Source organism: Pteronotus mesoamericanus, unplaced genomic scaffold (genome assembly GCF_021234165.1).
Source record: "Pteronotus mesoamericanus isolate MK-2021 breed Mesoamerican mustached bat unplaced genomic scaffold, CSHL_Meso_final contig_20, whole genome shotgun sequence".
Classification (NCBI taxonomy): domain Eukaryota; kingdom Metazoa; phylum Chordata; class Mammalia; order Chiroptera; family Mormoopidae; genus Pteronotus; species Pteronotus mesoamericanus.
In genome coordinates, this window is record NW_026555085.1 from 52,635,327 (window position 1) to 52,656,386 (window position 21,060).

Genomic DNA, 21,060 nt, shown 5'->3' on the forward strand with positions numbered 1-21,060 from the left:
GAGGCCACATGTTCTTTTTGCAACCGCAGAGTTCTGCCGTTGTAGTGTAAAAGTGGTCATAAGCAGTATGTAATCAAAGGTACAGAAGACCTGTCTTGCTGAGGGGAAAGATTTGGCTTGTGAGCCATAGTTTGCTGACCACAGTTTTAAATATTTATATTTTAATGCAATTAAAAGTCAAAACAAAACTAATTTTAATCTGCATTTATAACATTTCCAGTGCTCCCCATTTTTTATAGAAGATCTCAGTATGTCTGGTATCAATCTTGTTCAGCCTCAGAATTTTCCTTTACTAATAGTGTAGTACTGATCCACTTGCAATGAATTCTTTCAAGTATTGCTTGTATTTGATATTTTGAGTGATGTTGTATCTGCTACAAAATTGCCAGTGAGCAGGTTTGGGGGTTTTTTGTTTGTTTTCTTTTGGAACTTTAAAAATGTTACTCCATTTTATTCTGCTCTTCATGATTTCAAGAAGTATGCAATAGTGTTTAAAAAAATCCTTTTATATCTTTCTTTTTCCTGTATGTATTTGTTTGGTTTCAAGTTTTTTGTTGTTTTTTTTTTAATTTTTAGTAGTTTAAATATGTTTTGCTTTTTGTGTTTATTCTTCTTAGTATTCTCTGTCTTAATTTGTTGCTTGTGTCTTTCCTCAACTTTTCAACGTATTTAGCAATTACTTCTTCAATGATACCTTCTACATCTGAGTTTCCAATTATATGTGTGTTATAACTTTGATCTAAGAGCTATTGGATGTGTTTTGTGTGTGTGTGTGTGGTTTTTTACTTCAATCTCTTTATATTTCATTTTGGTAACTTCTCATAAGACTTGCTAGATATTATCTCTTTTCTCACCTCTGTTGAGCCAGCTCATGAATCTGTTGAAGGCGTTCTTCATCTCTTAAATGTGTTTTTCATTCCCAGCATTTCTATTTGATTCCTATAGTTTTTACTTCTGCTGTTTTCCACATGATTTTACATATTGGCTATATTTCCCATTAGATCTTTTATCACTGTAATCATAGTGATTTTATGCTCCTTGTTTAATGACTTGAACATTTGTTTCATATCTGCATCTGGTTCTATTAATTGCTTTCTTTTGGCAGTGAGTTGTTTTTCTTGCTTTTTTACATGCCTTGTAATTTTTCATGTCATTCTGTATATTGATAATAGTGTTTATGTCTAGGAATGGGCTTGCCTTTCTTTCTGATAAATCTTTAGTTTGAAAGAATGTTTGAGAAATTTGAAAGGAGCACTAAGTTCCCTATATGTAACAGAAGCTATCACAAGCTTTTTGGAGTTAAAGATATCCAAATTAATTTACTATTTTACTGTCTTGTTAATTGTTTTATATAATTATTCTTGGGGGGAATCTTACTCTGTGTAATGCATTCTTTCATTTATACTTTTAAAACAGACTTTTAGGTTATTAACTGAATTTATCCCCATTTTACACATATAAAAACTTAAGTAAAATGGCATATGTAAAGATAAGCACCTATCAAATGACATAATTGGGACTTGATTCTCCAGGTCTAATTTCATATATTGTGTTCTTAACTATTATCCTGTTTCAATGCATTATTTAGGTTAACAGGGGAAAAAAATGAGTATCAGTTATATTGAAGGTCATGTGATAAGATTTATGGAGGGATGACACCATCAATAGAACATGATGTCCATTTAATACACTAATATTCTAAGAGTGGATTTCAAAGAGTATCACTTTTCATTAAGCAACTGGAATGGAAGAAATACATAGTAATAGGTCTTACTTATGAATGATACGTGGTTGATGCATTTTAGAGGAATTTTTCTGGTTACTGTGAAGGATTCATTACCATTGTAAATGGTCCAACCCTTTTCAGGTTAGAACCATCATTGGCTTGGTTCCCAGGATGTTATTTTTGTAGAGCTCATGAGTGACACATTCATTAGCACTATACAGCAGGTCCTCAATAATTTTTTTCTTTTTTTGGTGTCTCTTCATTATAACATTGATGAGATGCCATAGTATTGCTGGCAGAAATAGGATTCTTCCAGAGTCACAAGAAAAGCGTTTCAGGACTGTCTTATAGGAGGATATGAGCAACAGAGGCAAAATTTATTGGAGCAGAAATAAACCACTTCCTCCAGGTGCCATATGTCTCGTCCAAAATCAGGTGGCTCAGCTCAATCTTGCTGCAGAAGCGCAGGGCCTGAAGAACACAAGTGTTCACTTGGAAGGTCGGGATCCAGAACTGTAATGCCATCACCCCGGGCTCCAGAAGTCCAGCATAATCTCTGCTCCCAGCTGCACTCTGGCCGATTTGCTCCATACTTTAGCTCAAGTGGCTGCTACGACAAGAGACAAGAGAATGGGCAAATGAACCTTTGTTAAGCCTTGATTATATTACCCTGGTCTTGGGAAGGGATAAGCTTTCTTTCAAACTAACGAATCTTCTTTCTAATTTTCTGTGGGCTGTGCTGGGCCTTCCCGCTCCAGTCCCTTTCCTGGATCTTCTGGGGTTCAGTGCCCTTATCCTATCCTATCCTTTTCCCAGATTTTCCCAGGCTAGTCCCTTCCCCTTTATTTCACCATTTTGGCTCCTCCTCTGCATGTTTCATAGTTTTGCCTTGTCATTTGGTTTCTGCATTTGCCTCAGCAGACAAATTTCATCTTTACTGGTTCTTTCTCCCTTTAGTGATCTATGGGACAGTGCCATTTGTTCCCTGGGGAGATTGGAAAGTCATTCCTGCCTCCCTGCTTTGGGGAGGGAGGGGTGTTAATCCCCTTGGCATGGCAGTGTGGTGGTTCCCAGTAATTGGGCTTAATATGTGATTCCATTTGCCCCCTTCCTTTGTTAATAATCAACTACCTACTGTAACAATAGGAACTCAACCATATGGTAAAGTTATTTTCGGTATACTTCATCCTAGTTGAAGTCGCACAACCTGTCTGCATTAAATAAGGACTTACTCTACAAAGATAAAATATGGACACTGGATAACATTAGGCATGTGGAAGTGATAATTGACACAATAAAGAAACAAACACAGTAGCAGGATAAGGAAGAATCAAGAACATCGTCCCACGATTTAGAGTATACCTTCAGTGAGGACTGGGAGGAAGAAAAATCAGTAGAAAAGAATGAGTTGATTAGGGTGTTAGGAGAATCAGAGTAGTATAGCAAGGCTGTCCAATAGAACTTTCCATGATAATGAAAATGTTCTGTACCTGTGCTGTCCACTGCAAAGGAAAACACTAGCCACTTTAAATAAAATTTAAAGTTAGAAGATTTCCTAAGCATTGGCAGCCTGGGAGTTAACACTGCTTTAATGGCTGACTTACTTCTGCCAGTTGTACTTTGGGAAAACTGACTTCTTGTTCACTTCTCTGGCCTCACATTTTCACTTCAATTTGGACATGTAATTCTTTACTCTCTCAGTCCTTTAGCTTTAAGACAGGTTTTTTTTTTTTTTTTGGTGCTTCATATTTCAGCTAGTAATTTGTTTTCTTTGGAAATATTGGTCTAAGTAATCTACTCTTAGTACAAACAGGAATCTTGTTTTTAATTTCATGGAAGAATGCTTTGTTCATAATTTTCCTGAACTTCATGGCATAATCTTATTTTTGTGTGTTTTTCCTTTATTTTTCTCATGTTCTTTACCTCCATTTTTTTTTTTCAGGACATTTTTTTGTAGGTCCCACATTAAGAAAGATTTTTTTGTCACTCTTTTTCATTTTGATGTTCTTCCTGTAGGCTAGTAGGTAGCTTGAATGTTTGATCAGTTGTCTCTAGACACATTTCTCACCAACATTTTTCTCTAGATGTGACTGCCTTCTTGGCCAGCCAAAAGCTTCTTTGAAAGCCCTATGTATTATAGATTTTTTTCCTACCTCTTCTGGTCTTGTTACTATTTTCAGATTAGATAAGATATATGAACTTCTTTTTTTTTATGTTAACTTTAATGACAGCTCTGTGTTGTTCCTATAGATGAGACTACTGTATACATGGCATACCTATGACAAAGTTTAAGTCTTATTTTGTTCTCTGTCCATTTCTAACCTTGCACTTCTTTTATTTGCATATGCTTCTCTTTTGGTACCATTGTATTCTTCTCTGTGCCTTAAAGAGTCTGTTGATTGATTTACAAATTAGTACCATCTTTCTAATGGTCTCTCAGTTCTTCCTATATGTAATGAAGGTTTGAATTAGTTGATTTTAAACATCCCCTCTTCAGTTAGTGATTTCTTTTTATAGAGTTGTGTTTCTAAACTTTTTTTTTTTTTTTGGTAATTTATCAATTTAAAAGTAATTAGTCAGGTACTACAGGGAGAAAGTAACTTTTTAAAATTGCTTTGAATCTTTTGTTAAAAGATTGATCCTCACAAAAGTCTGTACATCAGTGTTTATAGCACCTTCATTCATAATTGCTCCAAACTGGAAGCAACCAAGATACCCTTCAGTAGTAAATGAATGAATAAACAAAGTGTGGTACATTCATACAATAGGATATTAGCAGCAGTAAAAAGAATAAGTCATAAGGCCATAAAAACACATGAATACAGCTTAAATGCATATTGCTAAATGCGAGAAGCCAGTCTGAAAAAAGTTGTATTTTGATTTCCACCTGTATGACATTCTGGAAAAGCAAAACTATAGAGATGGTTAAAAGATCAATTATTGTCTAGGGAATTGAGGCAGAGAGTGAGGAGGGAAAAATAGGTAGAACACAGTTTTGAGAGCAGTAAAACTAGTTTATGTGATACTGTAATAGTGGGCAAATAACACTATGCATTTGTCAAAAGCCGTAGATCTGTACCACACAAGAGTGAACCCTAATGTGATCCCTGGACTTTAGTTAATAATGTATCAATATTGGTTCATCAGTTGTAATAAATGTACCACACTAATGCAAGATGTTAATAATACTAGAAACTGTATGTGGGATGGAGAGGGGTTGAGGAGAAGGGGAATATACGGGAACTCTGTAGCTTCTGTACAGTTTTTCTATAAACGTAAAACATGTTCCTGAAAGTAAAAACCTATTAATTAAAAATTACTGATGCCTGATAAAGCGTTCATGAAATTGGCTATACGAAGTAATCTAATAACCATAGGTAGTATTTTATTAATGTAACGTTAGTGAAGATTTTCTTTTTTGTTAAAAGTTTAATTCTTATTGTGTTCCCCCACCTTTTTTAAAAGTGGAATAACTGCAGTCATTCTTGTTTCTGTATTCATTTCTTTTCTTTTTTTCCTTCTTGGTTTTTTCTGTTAGGTGTACTAGCTCTATCTTGGTACCCACCTGGTTCACATGATGAAAATGGAGTACCTACTGATGACTTGGTACCAACTATTTTGGATAAAGCTCATAAATATAATCTAAAGGTATTTTATTTTATGTATTTTAATTTTTTATTGAGATATAATTGGTATGTCACATTATATTAGTTTCAGATGTTCAGTATAATAATTCATATGTGTATATATTGTGAAGTAATCATCACAATAAGTCTAGTTATCACTGTACATAATAACAATTTTTATTTTGTCTCCTCATGAGAATTTATGAGATCTGTTCTCTTAGCAACTCTGCAATGTGGTAGTATTAATTAATAGTCACATGTTGTATTTTACATCCTAGGACTTATTAATTTTATGTCTGAAGTTTGTACCTTTTACTTCTTTTACACATTTTTCTCCACCCCAACATCAGGTAACCATAATTTCTCTGAAGCTATGAGTTGTTGGTTTTGAGTGCATTTTCAAGATTCCACATATAAGTGAGATCGTACAGTATTTGTATTTCTCTGACATACTTACTTTACTTAACATAATGCACTCAAGGTCCCTCTGTGTTATAACAAATCACAAGATTTTCTTTTTAATAGCTGAATGGTATTTCCTTGTATAAATGTGCCACATTTTCTTTATCCATTCATTCATTGTTGAACACTTACATTGTTTCTATTTCTTGACTATTGTAAATAATAATGCACTGAGTATCAGATATAGTGTTTCTCTTTCCTTCAGATAAACACCTGAAGTGGAATTGCTAGGTCTTATAGTAGTTCTACTTTTTAATTTTCTGAAGAACCCTCTACTGTTTATCATAGTGGCTGCATCAATTTATAGCCCCATTAACAGTTCACAAAAGTTACCTTTTCTCCAAATCCTTGCAAACACTAGCTATTTCTTCCCTTTTTGATAGTAGTCATTTTAACAGGTATGAGGTGATATCTCTCTGTGGCTTTGATTTGCATTTTTCTGATGACTAGTGATGTTAAGCACCTTTTCATTTACTTGTCCATATAGATGTCTTCTTTGGGGTAAACATGTCTAATTCAAATCCCATACCCATTTTTAAATCAGATCAGTGTTTTTTGTTTGTTTGTTTGTTGAATTGTAAGTGCTCTATATATTTTGGATGTTAAACCCCTTATCAGACATATTTTATGATTTGCAAGTATTTTCTCCCATTTGGTAGATTGCCTTTCATCTTGTTGATGGTCTCTTGCTTTGCCAAAGCCTTTTAGATTGATGTCATCCTGTTTTATTTTATTTCTCTCAATATATTTTTTGCTTTTTCTTCTGGTTATTTTTCTAACCAGTTGGTTGTACAGTAGCATGTTGTTTAATCTATACATACGGGTAGTTATGAGTTTTCTTCTTGTAATTGATTGCTAGTTTTATACCATTGTGGTCCAAAAAAGGTGCTTGGTAATGATTTCATTCGTCTTAAATTTTTTGAGACTTGTTTTGTGGCCTGGTGGATGTTCCATGTGCACTTGAGAAGAATGTGTATTAGATTCTTTTGGATAGAATGTTCTGTGTATGTCTGTTAATTGCATCTGGTATAACGTGGCATTTAAGATCAGTTTCAATTGGTGAAAGTGGGATATTAAAGTCTCCTACTATTATTTCAGTCCTGCTTATTTTACCTTTTAAGTTTGTTAATGTTTCCTTTTTATATTTAGGTGCCCCTGTATTGGTTGGATAAATATTTAGAAGTGTTAATTCTCACATTGGATTGATAACTTTATATATTGACCTTTGTTTCTGATTACAGACTTTCTTTAATGTTTATTGTGAATGATATAAATACAACAATTTGTCTTCTTCTTTTTTTTTTTTGGTTCTATTTGCATGGAATATCATTTTTTTTTAACTCTGTCATGTTCAGACTGTGCATGTCCCTACATCTGAAGTGAGACCTTTGTAGTGAGCATATAGATTGGTCTCTTATTTTTTAAATTCATTCAGACATTCTATTTTTTTTTTCTTTTTTTTTGAGCAGGCAGAATTTAGCCTATTTATTCTTAAAGTAGTTATTGGTAGATACGGAGTTTTGCTGATTTGTTTTATAGCATTGTAATTTCTTTATTTCTTCTTTTCTTGCTCTCTTTATGATTTGATGATTTTCTATAGTGGTAGGTTTATATTTCTTTCTCTGTATTTTTTGTGTATATCTACTAAGGGGTTTTACTGTTTGGTTACCTTGAGACTTCCATAAAACAACTTATGTTTGTAATAGTGTATTTTGTTGATGATAAATTAAATTTGAATGCATTCTAAAGTTGTATATTTTATACCCCTATTTACTTTTTATCTTATTTCCAATAACAAATCATTGTAATTACTTTTAATGCTAGCTTTATAAGTCATTAAATCATCACCTTTACAACATCAGATTTTTCTGAATTTTATTATACAGGGTCTGGCAGGAGCAATGCCCCCATGAGCATGGTTGGTAGTATAATAATATGGGTGTAATAATTTATAGTTTTAATTTGAACATTTCACTTAAAATGCTATATGGTGTGTTTGAATGTGATATTGTTATGTTACAGAATTACGTGCTTATGATTTTGTAATAAAAGATTTTGTAATAAAAAAATAGCATTATTTGTGCCAGACCCTGAGTATTTACTTATACCAGTGGGATTTATACTTTTATATGTTTTCCTATTACAAATTAGCACACTTTTGTTTAAGATAAGGTAGCCCCTCTAACATTTCTATTAAGGCCAGTCTGTTAGTCATGAACTTCTGTAGCTTTTACTTTTATGGAAAAATCATTATTTCTCACTTAGTTCTGAAGGATAACTTTGCTGGGTTATTCTAGGTTGGAAGTTTTCTTTTAAAAGTGCTTTAAATATACCTTGCCACTTCGGTTGATATAATAGGGGTTCCTTTGTATATAACATATTGTTTTTTCCTTTTGCTTCTTTTAAGATTCTCTCCTTTAACATTTGACTATTTATAACATATACAAGATATTTTATTTGGAACTCTGGGCTTTCTGGATCTGGATGCTTGTTCCTTTCCCATATTAGGGAAGTTTTCAGCTGTTGTTTATTTCAGATAAATTTTCTGCCCTTTTTACCCAGGGATCCCTTTTTGATATCATCCCACAAGTCCCTTAAGTTATCTTATCTCTTCTTTTTCCTTTTTGCTGCTCTGACTGGATGAGGGCTGCTGCCTTGTCTTTAAGTTCATTGATTCTTTCTCCTGCTTTTTCTAGTCTGCTACCAAATTCTCTCTCTATTACGTATTTTAGTACAGTTATTTTATTCTTCAATTCCATCATTTGTGTTTAGTACTCTCATATTTTTTGTTTGTTGAAATTCTCACTTTGTTCATGAGTTGTTCTCTTGACCTTGGTAAGCATCTTTATTACAGTTATTTTGAACTATTCATCATGTGGAAAACTTTACTTGTTTTCTATTGCTGCATTACAAATTACCCCAAAACTTGGCAGTTTAAAACAGCACACATTTATTACGTACAATTTCTAAAGGTCAGGAATCTGGAAGTGGCTTAGACTGGTAGGTATGTTTCAGGATCTCAGGAGATTACAGTCAAGCTCTTAGTGGGTGCTACAGTCAGCCAACTTTGTCATGTTGATGGTTGGTAGGCCTCAGTTTCTTTCAGCTGTTGAAATGGGAGTTTTAGTTCTTCACCACATAAGCCTCTCTGTGGGGCTGCCTGTGTCTTCTTATGACATGGGAACTGGATTATTCAAAGTGAATGATCAGAGAGAGAGAGAGAGAGAGAGTCTAATATAGATTCTGGAGTCTTTTTTGAGCTAATCTTAGAATGAATATCACTTCCACCCTATTCTGTGGGTTTATCCATGGATAAACCAGCTGTGGTACATGCAGGTAGCAACTGCACGTGCCATGAATATCCCAAAATGGGAATCATCGGTTGTCAGTTCGAATACTGGCTACTACAGAAAACTTGCAAATTTATTCTATAGTGATAGCACAATTCTGATTCAGAAAATAAACAATAGCACAAGAAAGAGAGATACAGGCTGATCTCATTGATGAAAATACATGCAAAATTCCTGAAGAAAAATTAGGTGTTTATTAGAAAAAAATATTAAGAATGGTTTCAAGCCCTCGCTGATGGGCTCAGTGGATTGAATGCTGGCCCGCGAAACAAAACGTCACAAGTTTGATTGCCAGTCAGGGCACATGCCTGGGTTGCAGGCCAGGCCCCAGTTGGGGGCGTGCAAGAGGCAATCTATGAATCTCTTGCACATAGATGTTTCTCTCCCTCTCATTCTCCTTCCTTTCCCATCTCTCTAAAATAATAAAATCTTTTAAATAAAAAAAAAAAAGAATGGTTTCAAGAGTAATAAATCTGAATCCAAATCTCCTATATTCAGTCCAGTTCATCCACTTAATAACTGTGTATGTTACTCTTGTACCTCAGTTTCCTCCTTTCTCAAATGGACAAAAAGTAAAAAAAAACTACTCTACAGAAGCAGTTCTAAAGTTTGCATGAAGTTATATATACATATATATGTGTGTGTTTTTTATATATATAACGCACATGTATATACATAAACACATGTATATATAGACATATACATATATACATACATATGTGAAACATTTAGTAATACATATGTGTATATATATGGAGCATTTAGTGATATATATATATACACACACACACACACATATATATAAAGTTTAGTGTCTGGCACAGAGTAAGCACTATATAAGTATTAAGTAAACAGAACTTCATTGGATATATCATGGAGATAAAACATGGTTATCTTACTGGATACTGAAATTTTGAGGAAATAAAAACTCACTAATAAAACTCTTAATGAAAATTTTTTTAACTTAATAAAGGTTATCAGTGTTGATTTAAATAAAGCAGTTTAAAGTATAAAAAATGTTATAAATCAAATGATCACTTTTTTACAAATGGAAAATACCTATAAAACCCATGAAAAGAATCTAAAAATTATTAGATATAATGAATGCAGTATTATGACTGGAATAAAAAAATATACAAGTCAGTATGATTCCTATCTTATGTGAAATAAATGGGGAAAATGTACTTAGAAAAAGAGCATAGCAATAGATATACGAAGAAATCTTTGGCATTTTAATAAAGGATATGAAAGACATGCAAAAGTGGAGAAACATGAATTTGATGGGAAGTTTCAAAATCATAAAAATGGCCATTCTTTCAAAATTTTTTATTTTATTTTTCAGTATAATTTATAAAACTTTAATATGTGTAAATTTAATGCAATCTTAATTAGAAATTCCAACAAGACTTTACATATGGGATTTGACGGGCTAATTTTAAAGTTTATAAATATATTAGAAAAATGCATTCATAAATGTTTGTTAAATGAGGGAAAAACTTGTCTTCCCAGATACCAAAATGTAAAATACAATAGCATTAATCAAAAGACTATAGCATTAGTATCTGTATACAGAAAGAAAACATAAGTGAAACACTGTCTAATAAATAATTAATCATGTAGAAGGAAAGCTTATATAATAGTCTTATCTTCATGATACCAATTTAGTGTTTTTGTATTATCTAGTCTGTTCTTCTGTGTCCTTAGACAATAATTTTCATTTCTAATAACTCTACTTTTCATATTGCTAATTTTCTTAAAGTTTGTTCTTGTTTTCCATTGCAATGTATTTGTCAGCTTTTTAGAATTAAATTTATTGGGGTGACTTTGGTTAATACATTTCAAGTGTACAGTTCTACAATACATGTTATAGTATATTGCATATACTATACATTTTATAGTATGCTGCATATACTAATAATGCTTATAGTATATTGCATTGTGTGCCTACCACCCAAAGTTTATTCTCCTTCTGTCACTATATATTTTACTCCCTTTATCCTCTTCATCCTCACTCATACCTGTTCTTTGTCTGGTAGCTACAGTACTGTTTTTCTGTTTCTTGGAGTTTGTTTCTGTTTTGTTCAATCGTTTGTAAGTGAAATCTTACAGTATTTGTCTTTGTCTTTCTGACTTATTTCAATGAGCAAGATGCTATCAAAATCCATCCAAGTTGTTGCAAATGGCAGTATTTCATTATTTCCTATGGTTGAATAGTATTCTGTTGAATATATGTACTGCATTTTCTTTATTTAATCATCCATCAAAAAACAGGTTGTTTCTGTATTTTGGTTATTGTAAATAATGCTGCTGTGAACATAGGGTTGCACATATCTTTTTTTTCCCCCCTGCTAAATGGAAGTATTTATTCTGCTTTAGAATGCATAGTTTAGTTCAGATAGTAGGTTTAGAAAGAACTTTATTTTCTTTTTATTGATTTCATTGGGGTGACAGTGGTTAAAAAAACTGTACAGATTTCAGATGCACGATTCTATAACACATCATCTGCAAACTGTATTGTGTTTACCATCCCAAGTCACATCTTTTTGAATTTGTATTTTGGATTACTTTGGATAAATACCCAGCAGTAGAATTGCCAGATCATGTGATAGTTCTCTATTTTTAGTTTTGTGAGAACCTCCATACTGACTCCACCAATTTGTAGTCTTCAACACTTGTTTTTTGTTGATTTATTGATCATAGCCATTCTGTCAAGTGTGAGGTGATACCTCATTGTGGTTATATTACAGTTGTTGTTCAGTTACAGTTCTCACCTTTTCCCCCATTGCTTACCGCACCCCATACCCCTTACTCCCACAGCCAACCCCCTCCCCCATTGTTTGTGCCCATGAGTCCTCTATTTGTGTTCCTCAGCTTGCCTCCCCCCTTTCTCCTGTGATCCCCGTCCCCCCTTCATCTCTGGTCACTGTCAGTTCTTTATTTCTACATCTCTGGTTCTATTTTGCTCCTTTGTTGCATTGATTAGGTTCCACTTGTAGGTGAGATCACATCGTATTTGTCTTTCACTGCCTGGCTTATTTCACTTAGCATAATGCTCTCTAATTCTGTCCATGCTGTCACAAAGGATAGGAGTTCATTGTGGTTTTAATTTGCATTTCTCTTATGATTGGTGATGTTGAGCATCTTCTTATATGCCTATTGGCCACCTGTATGTCCTCACAGGAGAAATGTTTATTCAGGTTCTCTGCCAAAGTTTTAACTGGATTGTTTGATTTTTTTGATGTTATGTATTATGAGTTTCTTATATATTTTGGATATTAAACCCTTATCAGATGTATTATTGGTGAACTCAATACAGTAAATTGGTGAATTGATTAAGTAAGTTGTCTTTTTTGGGGTTTTTTTTAATGGTTTTCTTTTTTATGCAAAAACTTTTTAGTTTGATGTAGTCACATTTTTTTATTTTTTTCCTTTCTTTCCTTTGCCCAAGGAGATGTAGCAAAAAAAAAGTATTACTAAAAGCAGTGTCAGAGAGTTTATTCCCTGATTTTCTTTCGTTGGTTTTATGGCTTCAGGTCTAACATTTTAATCTTTAATCCATTTTGAGTTTGTACTTGTATGTACGAAAGTGGTCTAGTTTCATTTTTTTGTAAGTGCCTCTTTAGTTTTTTCAGCCCATTTATTAAAGAGACTGCCTTTATCTCATTGCATATTCTTGCCTCTTTTGTCATAGATTAATTGACCTTTTGTTAAGAGTTTATTTCTGGGCTCTCTGTTCTGTTCCATTGATCTTTATGTCTGTTTTTAAGCCAGTACCATGTTATTTTGGTTAATACAGCCTCGTTGTATAGTTTAACATGAGGTAGCATGCCACTTCCAACTTTGTCATTCTTTCTCAAGATTGCTTTGGCTATTTGGGGTCTTTTGTGGTTTCATATAGATTTTAAGATTATTTGGTATACTTTTTTGGGGGGAAATGCCACTGGTAGTTTGATAGATATTTTGCTGAATCTACAGATTGCTTTGGGTAGTAACATATTTTAATGATGTTAATTGTTCCTACCCACGAACATGGTATATGGTTCCATTTATTTGTATCTTCATTTTTTTCCTTTAAGATCTTACAGTTCTTTTTTTAGTACAAGTATTTTGCCTCCTTGGATAAATTTAATTCTAGGTATTTTATTTGTTAATGTAATTGTACATGAGATTATTTTGTTAATTTTTCTTTCTAATAGTTGATTCTTGGTGTATAAAGATACAACTGGTTTCCGAATATTAATTTGTATTCTGCCACTGTAACAAATTGATTTATTAGTTGTAATAGTTATTTGATGTGATCCTTAGGGTTCTCTCTATATAGTGTCATGTCATCAGCAAATAACAACAGTTTTAATACTTCTAATTGTATGCCTTTTCTCCTTTTTTTTTTTTTTTTTTTTTGCCTAATTGCTGTGGCTAGCACTTCCATTGACTACTCTTTGAATTAAAGTGGTGAAAGTGGACATCCTTATTGGTTCCCTAATCTTAAAGCATGCTAGATTTTGTCAAATACTTTTTCTTCATCCATTTATATGATCATCTGATTTTTATTTTTCATTGTTGGTGGTATATCACATAAATTGATTTGCAGATATTGAACCAGCCTGCATCCAATGAGTAAGTATCATATTTTGTTGAGGATTTTTACATCTGTCTTCATCAGGAATATTGGCCTGTAATTTTCTTTTCTTATGTATCCTTGTCAGGTTTGGATATCATGGTTATGGTGGCTTCAGAAAAGAGTCTGGAAGTGTTCCCTCCTCTTCTCTCTTTTGAAAACTATGAGAAAGATTGGTATTGGGTCTTTGTTTGTTAAAATTCACCAGTGAATCTGTCTGGTCTTAGACTTTTCTTTGTTGAAGGTTTTGATTACTGACTTAATCTTCTTACCTAGTAATCAGTCTATTCAGATTTTCTATTTTTTTCATGACTTAGTCTTGGAAGTTTGTACATTTCTAGGAATTTATCCATTTCTTCCCGTTTGTGCTAGAGTTGCTGCAGTGTAAATGTTAATAGTAATTAATTTCTTTTGATCCTTTGTATCTATAGTTCAGTTGTAACATTTTTTTCATTTCTGAGTTTACTTATTGGAGCTCTCTCTTACATTTAGCTAAAGGTTTGTCAATTTTATTTATCTTTTTAAAAAACCTTTTCTTAGTTTTATTGGTTTTTCCTATTGCTTTTTGTCTCTGTTTCTTTAATTTCTGCTTTGATCTTTGTCTTCTTTTTCCTTCTAGTAACTGAGCTTCATTCACTTTCTAGTTCTTTGAGGTGTAGTTAGGTTTTTTATTTGAAACTTTTCTTGTTTCTTGAGGTATACATTTACCACTGAACATTCCTCTTAGAACTTTTTTTTGCTGCATCCATAAGTTTTTGTATGTTTTCATTTCTTTTCAAGGTATTTTTTTATTTCCCTTTCGTCAGCCTTTTTGGAGCAATTGTTCAGTAGCAAGTTTTTAATTTTCACGTATTTGTGAATTTTTCGGTTTTTATCTTGTGATTGATTTCTGCTTTCATACCATATGATCCAAAATATGCTTGCTATGCTTTCAGTCGTCTTAAATTCATTAACTGCTTTATTGGGCCTAACATACGCTTTATCCTAGAGACTGTTTCACATTCACATGAGAATTGTGTGTGTTCTCTTGCTTTTGGATAAAACATTCTGCATGTATCTGTTATGCCTACATGACCTCATATTGCTTCAAGCTGTTGGTTCCTTATTGATTTTCTGTCTGGATAATTTATCCATTGATGTAAATAGGGTACTAATGTCTGACACTACTATTGTATTGCTGCCTTTTTGATCTCTGTGGTCTGTTAACATTTACTGTATATTAGGTGCTCTTATGTTAAGTGCATAAATATTTACAAATGTTATAGCCTCCCATTGAATTGACCACTTTTTCATTATGCAGCTCTTTTCCTCTTACTACAATCTTTGTTTTAAAAGTTTACTTTTGTAGGATATAATTATAACTACCACAATCCCTTCTTGTTTCATTTGTGTGCAATATATTTTGTCATTACTTTACTTTCAGATTGTTACTGTTTTTACATCTGATGTGAGACTGTTGTTGGTTGAATGTAGATTGACCTTGTTATTGTTTTTTTAACCAATTTAACCTGTCTTTTGATGAGAGATGTTTTGTCATTTACAGACAATTGTTCCTAGGTATCTACTTATTGCCATTCTGTGTGTTTCCAGCTGTTTTGTAATGTCTTCACACCTTTCTTCTTCTGTTGCTCTCTTCCTACGTGCTTTGATGACTTTCTTTAGGGATATGATTATTTTTCCATTACCTAGTATAGCGTACCTACTGTAGGTTTTTGCTTTGTGTTTACTGTGTGGCTTAGAGAAACAATTTGTATTTATAACAGTCTATTTTAGGATTATAAAATAAGTTTGAACTCATCCTTAAAGCTATGTTTTTACTCTCCCCAGTCACATTTTATATTTTGATTGTCATATTTTACATATTTTTTATCTTGTATACCCTAAACTAGCTATTTTAGTCATTTTTTATTACTTTTCCCCTTAATCTTCTTAACAGCATTATAAGTGACTAATCAATTACCTTTACTATGTATTTACCTTTCCCAATGATATTTATACTTTCAAATGTGTTCTTGTTACAATTTATAGCAATTTCTTTTCAGTGGAAGAAAGTCTCTCTGCATTTCTCCTAAGGCTGGTTTTGTGGTGATGAAGTCGTTTAGCTTTTGCTTGTCTTTACAGCTCCTTCAAATCTGAGTATCTTTGTTAGGCAGAGTCCTCTTAGTTGCAAGTTTTGTGTTTTTTCCCTTTCAGCACTTTGAATATGTTGTGTCACTCTCATCTACCCTGCAAAGTTTCTGCTGAAAAACATCTCCTGTGTGTCTTACGGGGATTCCCTCGTGTATAACAAGATTTTTTGTTGTTTGTTTTTGCTGCTTTTAAGAATCCCTAACTTTTGATATTTTAATTGTAATGCATCTTTCTCTGGGTCTTTTTGGTTTCATTTCATTTGGAATTCTCTAGGCTTTTTTTGATCTGGAAATGTTTCCTCAGGTTAGGGAAGTTTTTTGTTATTTCTTCAAACAAGTTTTCTGTTTCATGTTCTTTTGTGTTTCTTGTTGCTGCTTTTATTGGGTGCGTTTTTCTGCCCTGTCTTCAAGTTCACGAGTATGTCTTCTCTTGCATGTAGATTTCTGTTGAACCCTCTAATACATTTCTCAGTTTATTTATTGTATTCTTTAGCTCTCTAAATTCTGTTTGGTACTTTCTTTTATTTTTCATCACTTTTATTTTTCACCGTTCACCCATCATTCTTTCAAGCCTTATAAACAACTTTTTGATCATTAATTTGAATTCTTCATTATATAAGTTACGTACATCTGTTTTATTACCTGACGTTTTATCTTGTTTTTTCATCAGGAAAGTATCTCTATATTTCTTTATTTTGTTTGACTCTTTGTGTTTGTATCAATGCATAAGATGAAATAGCTACCTCCACCAGTCTTCAATGTTTGACTTTATGTGTGAGATGAACCTTATCACTTACCCTGCTCTAGCTCTTTGTTACCTCTAAAACCTTTTTTTTTTTTTTTTTTTAAATTGTCAAAGCAACCTGTTTTTAATAACCCCAGTAGTTCAGGGTGTATCAAGACCAGTCAGTGTCCCAAAGGGGAGAGTCTCAGTCAGCACTAGATGCAGGCTTTTTGTAAAGCAGATCCTTGGGCAGCATCCTTTGAAGAATGAAACATACTCAGTCTTGTGGAACCAAAAGGACATGCCCCACCAGCCACCAGAGCCTGGCTACTTAGAGGTGTCCCCTGAGTGGTAGTCATGAAAATTGGCGTTTCAGTCAAGTGTAAGCTCCTTTCTGGGAGATACCAGTGAGCTGTAGTGAGGCAGAGGGAGAGCACAATGGTGGCATTCCCAGGCCTACATTCCCTGAGAGTATTTCTGTGGCTCCTAGACATGTGCCAGCCTTGCTCCAGGTCAAGCCAGGATGCCTTTTTCACGGAAAGGCTGAGGAGGGTGTGTTTCAGCCTTTTGTCTCTGTTATTCACTTTGTTCCCAGGAACACAAGCCAAACCAGCACCTACCCCTCAGGCCAAAGCTTCTGGACAAGCAAATAGGCCTCTTTCTCAGAAACACAGGGGCTGTGTCTTAGTTATCTGTCTGTTACAGCGCCCCAGGAGTGGCAGTCTAACAAGAACTGTCCCTTTGATTGCTGCAGCCCCATGGGACCCAAGACCACAACCTTTGTGGCCTCCAGAGCCAGGCAATTAAGGGGTGTCCCCTGGGTGGTAGCCAGAGAAAACAGGTCACCAGGTAGGTGTCGAAGATCCTGTCTGTGAGATACTGTCACTTTGGAGCACTACTGTGTGCAAGCACAAGGATGGTACCTACTGGCTGGATCAAGTACAAAGGCAGTGCCCACCTAAAAAGGAAGAAAGAAAGAGAGAAGAATAAAAAAGATAGCATCCACCAGCTTTAGCAAGGCAGAAGGCATGCAGGGAGATGGGCCCGCCGGCCTCATTTCCCGGGGAGTATCCCAGTAGGACTCTGATTCACAGCGCAGTGCTTTAAAATTAGCAAAGGAGTCCCTTTCATATGAAGTCTGGGGACTTGTACAAGGATTCCTTCTGTACCGGGCCCCAGGGCAGGTGAGTCTGTGCATAAGCCCTTTTAAGAGCTGTTTCTCAGTTTACCACAGTTCCTTAGTGTCCTGGTCATAAGCCCCTTTTGGTTGTTAAAGATAGATGTTTTGGGGGATTGTCTCTCAGAGGCGGGTTGTAAAAATGAGCATACCTGATATGGGATCTGAACCCTTTGCTCCTCAGGGAGAAGCTCCAGGGTTTGTGTTTCCCTCCAGTTGTGGGTCACTATGCCACATGGGAGGAGTTTAAGGTGTAATTATGTTTCGGCCTTTCCTACCTGATTCAGTGTGGGTTTCCTATTGTTTGCCAGACAAGAAAGAGTTGCTTCAGCAGTTTTTACATTTCTCCCCACCCCCCAGAGGAAGTTGTTCCATATGTAGCTGTAGATTTGGTATGGCCGTTGGAAGAGGCAAGTTTAGGATCTTCCTGAGTCTTGAGCCCTCTTTTTATTTTTTTCCCAATAGAATGTTGTATTTATATTTTAAAATTCAATAGAGATATATTTATTCCAGCAAAATTATAAATATACAAATAATATTTGACACTCACTGAGAAACAGTTTTGTAAAAAATTATATGTAATCAGCATATAAATACAGTCAATAATAAAGATCTGTTGATACTTAATTGAGAAAAAATTACTAGGAGAAACACAAAAATAATTCTAAAATACACTATCATATCACAGCACATGAAAACATTTTCTTAAGAAGTTAACAATTTCCACTTGGACATTACATTTTTCTGCCCTTTTTGAATTTATATTCTGAAATCTGATATTCTACTGCAGTTCTCACTTTCATGGAGTATTTTTTCCATCCCATCACACTGAATTTATGTCTGTCCTTACACCTGAAGTGGGTCCCTTGTTTTCAATAAGGTGCCACTGTAGCTCAACTCTATTTCCTGAGAGTGCTCTCTGTCTGCTGAAGCTTGCGCTTGCGGTGGCACTTGGCAGCCCTTACAAGGAGCTGACATAGGTGTGGGCTTAGCACTGAGTGCCCCCCGGGGCTGCCTGCAGGTGCAGCCGGGCGCTCTCTGGCTGGCACTCCCTGCAGCTCCAGTTTGGACTTCCTGCTGAACACAGTCCTTTTAACACCTTTTGAAATTCTTATCTGCCTCTTTCCCAATATCCCCTCCGCCCAGTTGTAGAACTTTCACCGTAGTATTCCAAGTGCTAGTCTGAGAGAGAAAGGATTTCTCTAGCTGGGCCCCATCTAGCTGGGATAACTGGGCATTCACTGCCTTCCTTTTTTCCTGTGCGAGAGATCACGTCTATCACATAAATCAGCCCTTTTCAGTGTTTTCTTGAGCAGAGGTGTGGTGCTGGGAGAGTTTCCCTGACAGCCTCCTCTGGGACCAAACTTGTGTTTTTCTTTCTTCCTCCCTCCCCTTACCCCTCCAATGCTGCGCGGGTCTCCTTTTGGGAAGACTAGACTTCTGCAAGTTCTCTCTCTGATGTCTGAAGTCCTGCCCAGGTCTGTACTCACTCAGTTTTTGTCCAGCAGTGACAAGAGGTGACTAGGCAGTTTGGCTGTTCCTCTGTTTTCCCAGCCCACGCATAGGTCTGCCTGTCTCTTGTAGGCTGCACTGGTGGGCGAGACTCCTTCCTCCCTGGTTTCTTGGAGTTGGGTACTAGTTTCCAAAGCACCCACAGAGGTGCTTTTACTGCTGTATGACTGTCTGATCCTTTGATTAAAAAGGGAGGTAACTATCAGGAATGTTTTATACTTCCATGTGGTTGAAGTCGCTCTTCAGGATCACTTTACATTAGAAAGTGCACTTTTGATGCAGAATAGGGACTGACAAGGTCAAAACTAGAAGCATAAAATAAGAGAATATTTATATGAATCTTACTCCCTAATCTAGAGATAAGGCAGACATCTCTTGACCTTTGAAGAACCTTTTGACTGTGTGTCTACTTATACACATGTATTTGTCAATAAATACCTGTACCATTTTTGACCTGCGGCTATGAATTTGCAGAGGCAGAGGACCAGCCGAATGCATTGATCTGTGTCATTTTATGTAGGGCACTGGAACTTCCACAAATTTTGGTATTTGGGGGGGTGTCCTGGAACCAATCCCCCATGGGCCCCAAAGGACAGCTAAGTTTTGAAGAAATCAAAAGATATGTAGATTTTTGAAAGCACAGCAGGTCAGCACCCTTAACTCCCACATTGTTCAGCTGTCAACCAAAGTTTTCTGTCATGTGAAAAGTTATTTTAGTATTGGTCTAATACATTTTGCCAGATGGAAGAGAGGAATAGTGACTGGATCGCATCATTAATTAAATCTACAAGTAATTTTATTACAATTAAGAATTTTGAAATGTATGAGAGAAAATTTTAAATGTGTACTTACTAACTTTGGCTTTTTAAATTATACATATATTAAGCTGCATTTTACAAAAGAAGGAAGTCATTTATAGTTTGCAACATTGAAAGCAAATTCATTTTGACACATTTGCTTAGATACAGTATCATTTATATATAAAATGGAAACATACTTCATAAACAATTTGCCTTTAAAAAGAAAATTAGTCAAGATGAGTATAAAAATACTCATTTTTATTGCCAATCTTTGTTCAGTTGAAGTTAAAAAGAAAACACCAGAGCTACTGAAAGATCTAACTGCCCTAGCAATACTTACAATATACAGCAGAAATAAATTTAACCTTACTCTGTTACTACTAAAAACTTACTTTATATGATGTTAAAATCAATTTTTATCAAGTTCTGTCTGACGTTAGAATTAGTAATACTAATTAATGTAAAATACATTTTATTTTAATGGTAGCTGAAACAAAGGCATTTTATATTGTAGTAGCATAGAAGCCCATACATTCTTTCTAAATCCAAACACTAAATTTAAAGTAATATTAATGAATTTATTAGATTGCTATAAAGATTTTTAATGGCTACCAGTAAAACATTAAAATCAATAATAAAAGTGAAAATTCTTATTTATCTTACAGGTCTTAAATAATAAAGATGATACTGTGCTTAGATGGACAGTCTACACTATTGGTTAGAAGGGGCACACAAAATAGTTTTCCTTGGACCATGCCAAAACTTTTGTTTACTTACATATGATTAACTCTTTTAATGGGGGAAAAAGGAGTGTTTTGATCATCATGGCAGAGTGAGACAACCTTTTTGTACCTCCCCTTTGATCTACAATTAGTCGATCATCTATAATCCAAAAAAGGTACCTATGCTCAACACACTAGGAAACCTGAGAAACCC

The 21,060-nt window shown here is 34.6% G+C and overlaps 1 protein-coding gene across 1 annotated transcript in view; it reads left to right on the forward strand.

Moving 5' to 3' along the window:
• Positions 1–21,060, forward strand: part of MANEA (mannosidase endo-alpha) — a 46,471-nt gene that overhangs the window by 18,039 nt on the left and 7,372 nt on the right. The window contains exon 3 of the mRNA XM_054569729.1: positions 5,265–5,374. Within this exon, the coding sequence (XP_054425704.1) occupies positions 5,265–5,374 (110 nt within the window). The remainder of the gene's footprint in view (positions 1–5,264; positions 5,375–21,060) is intronic.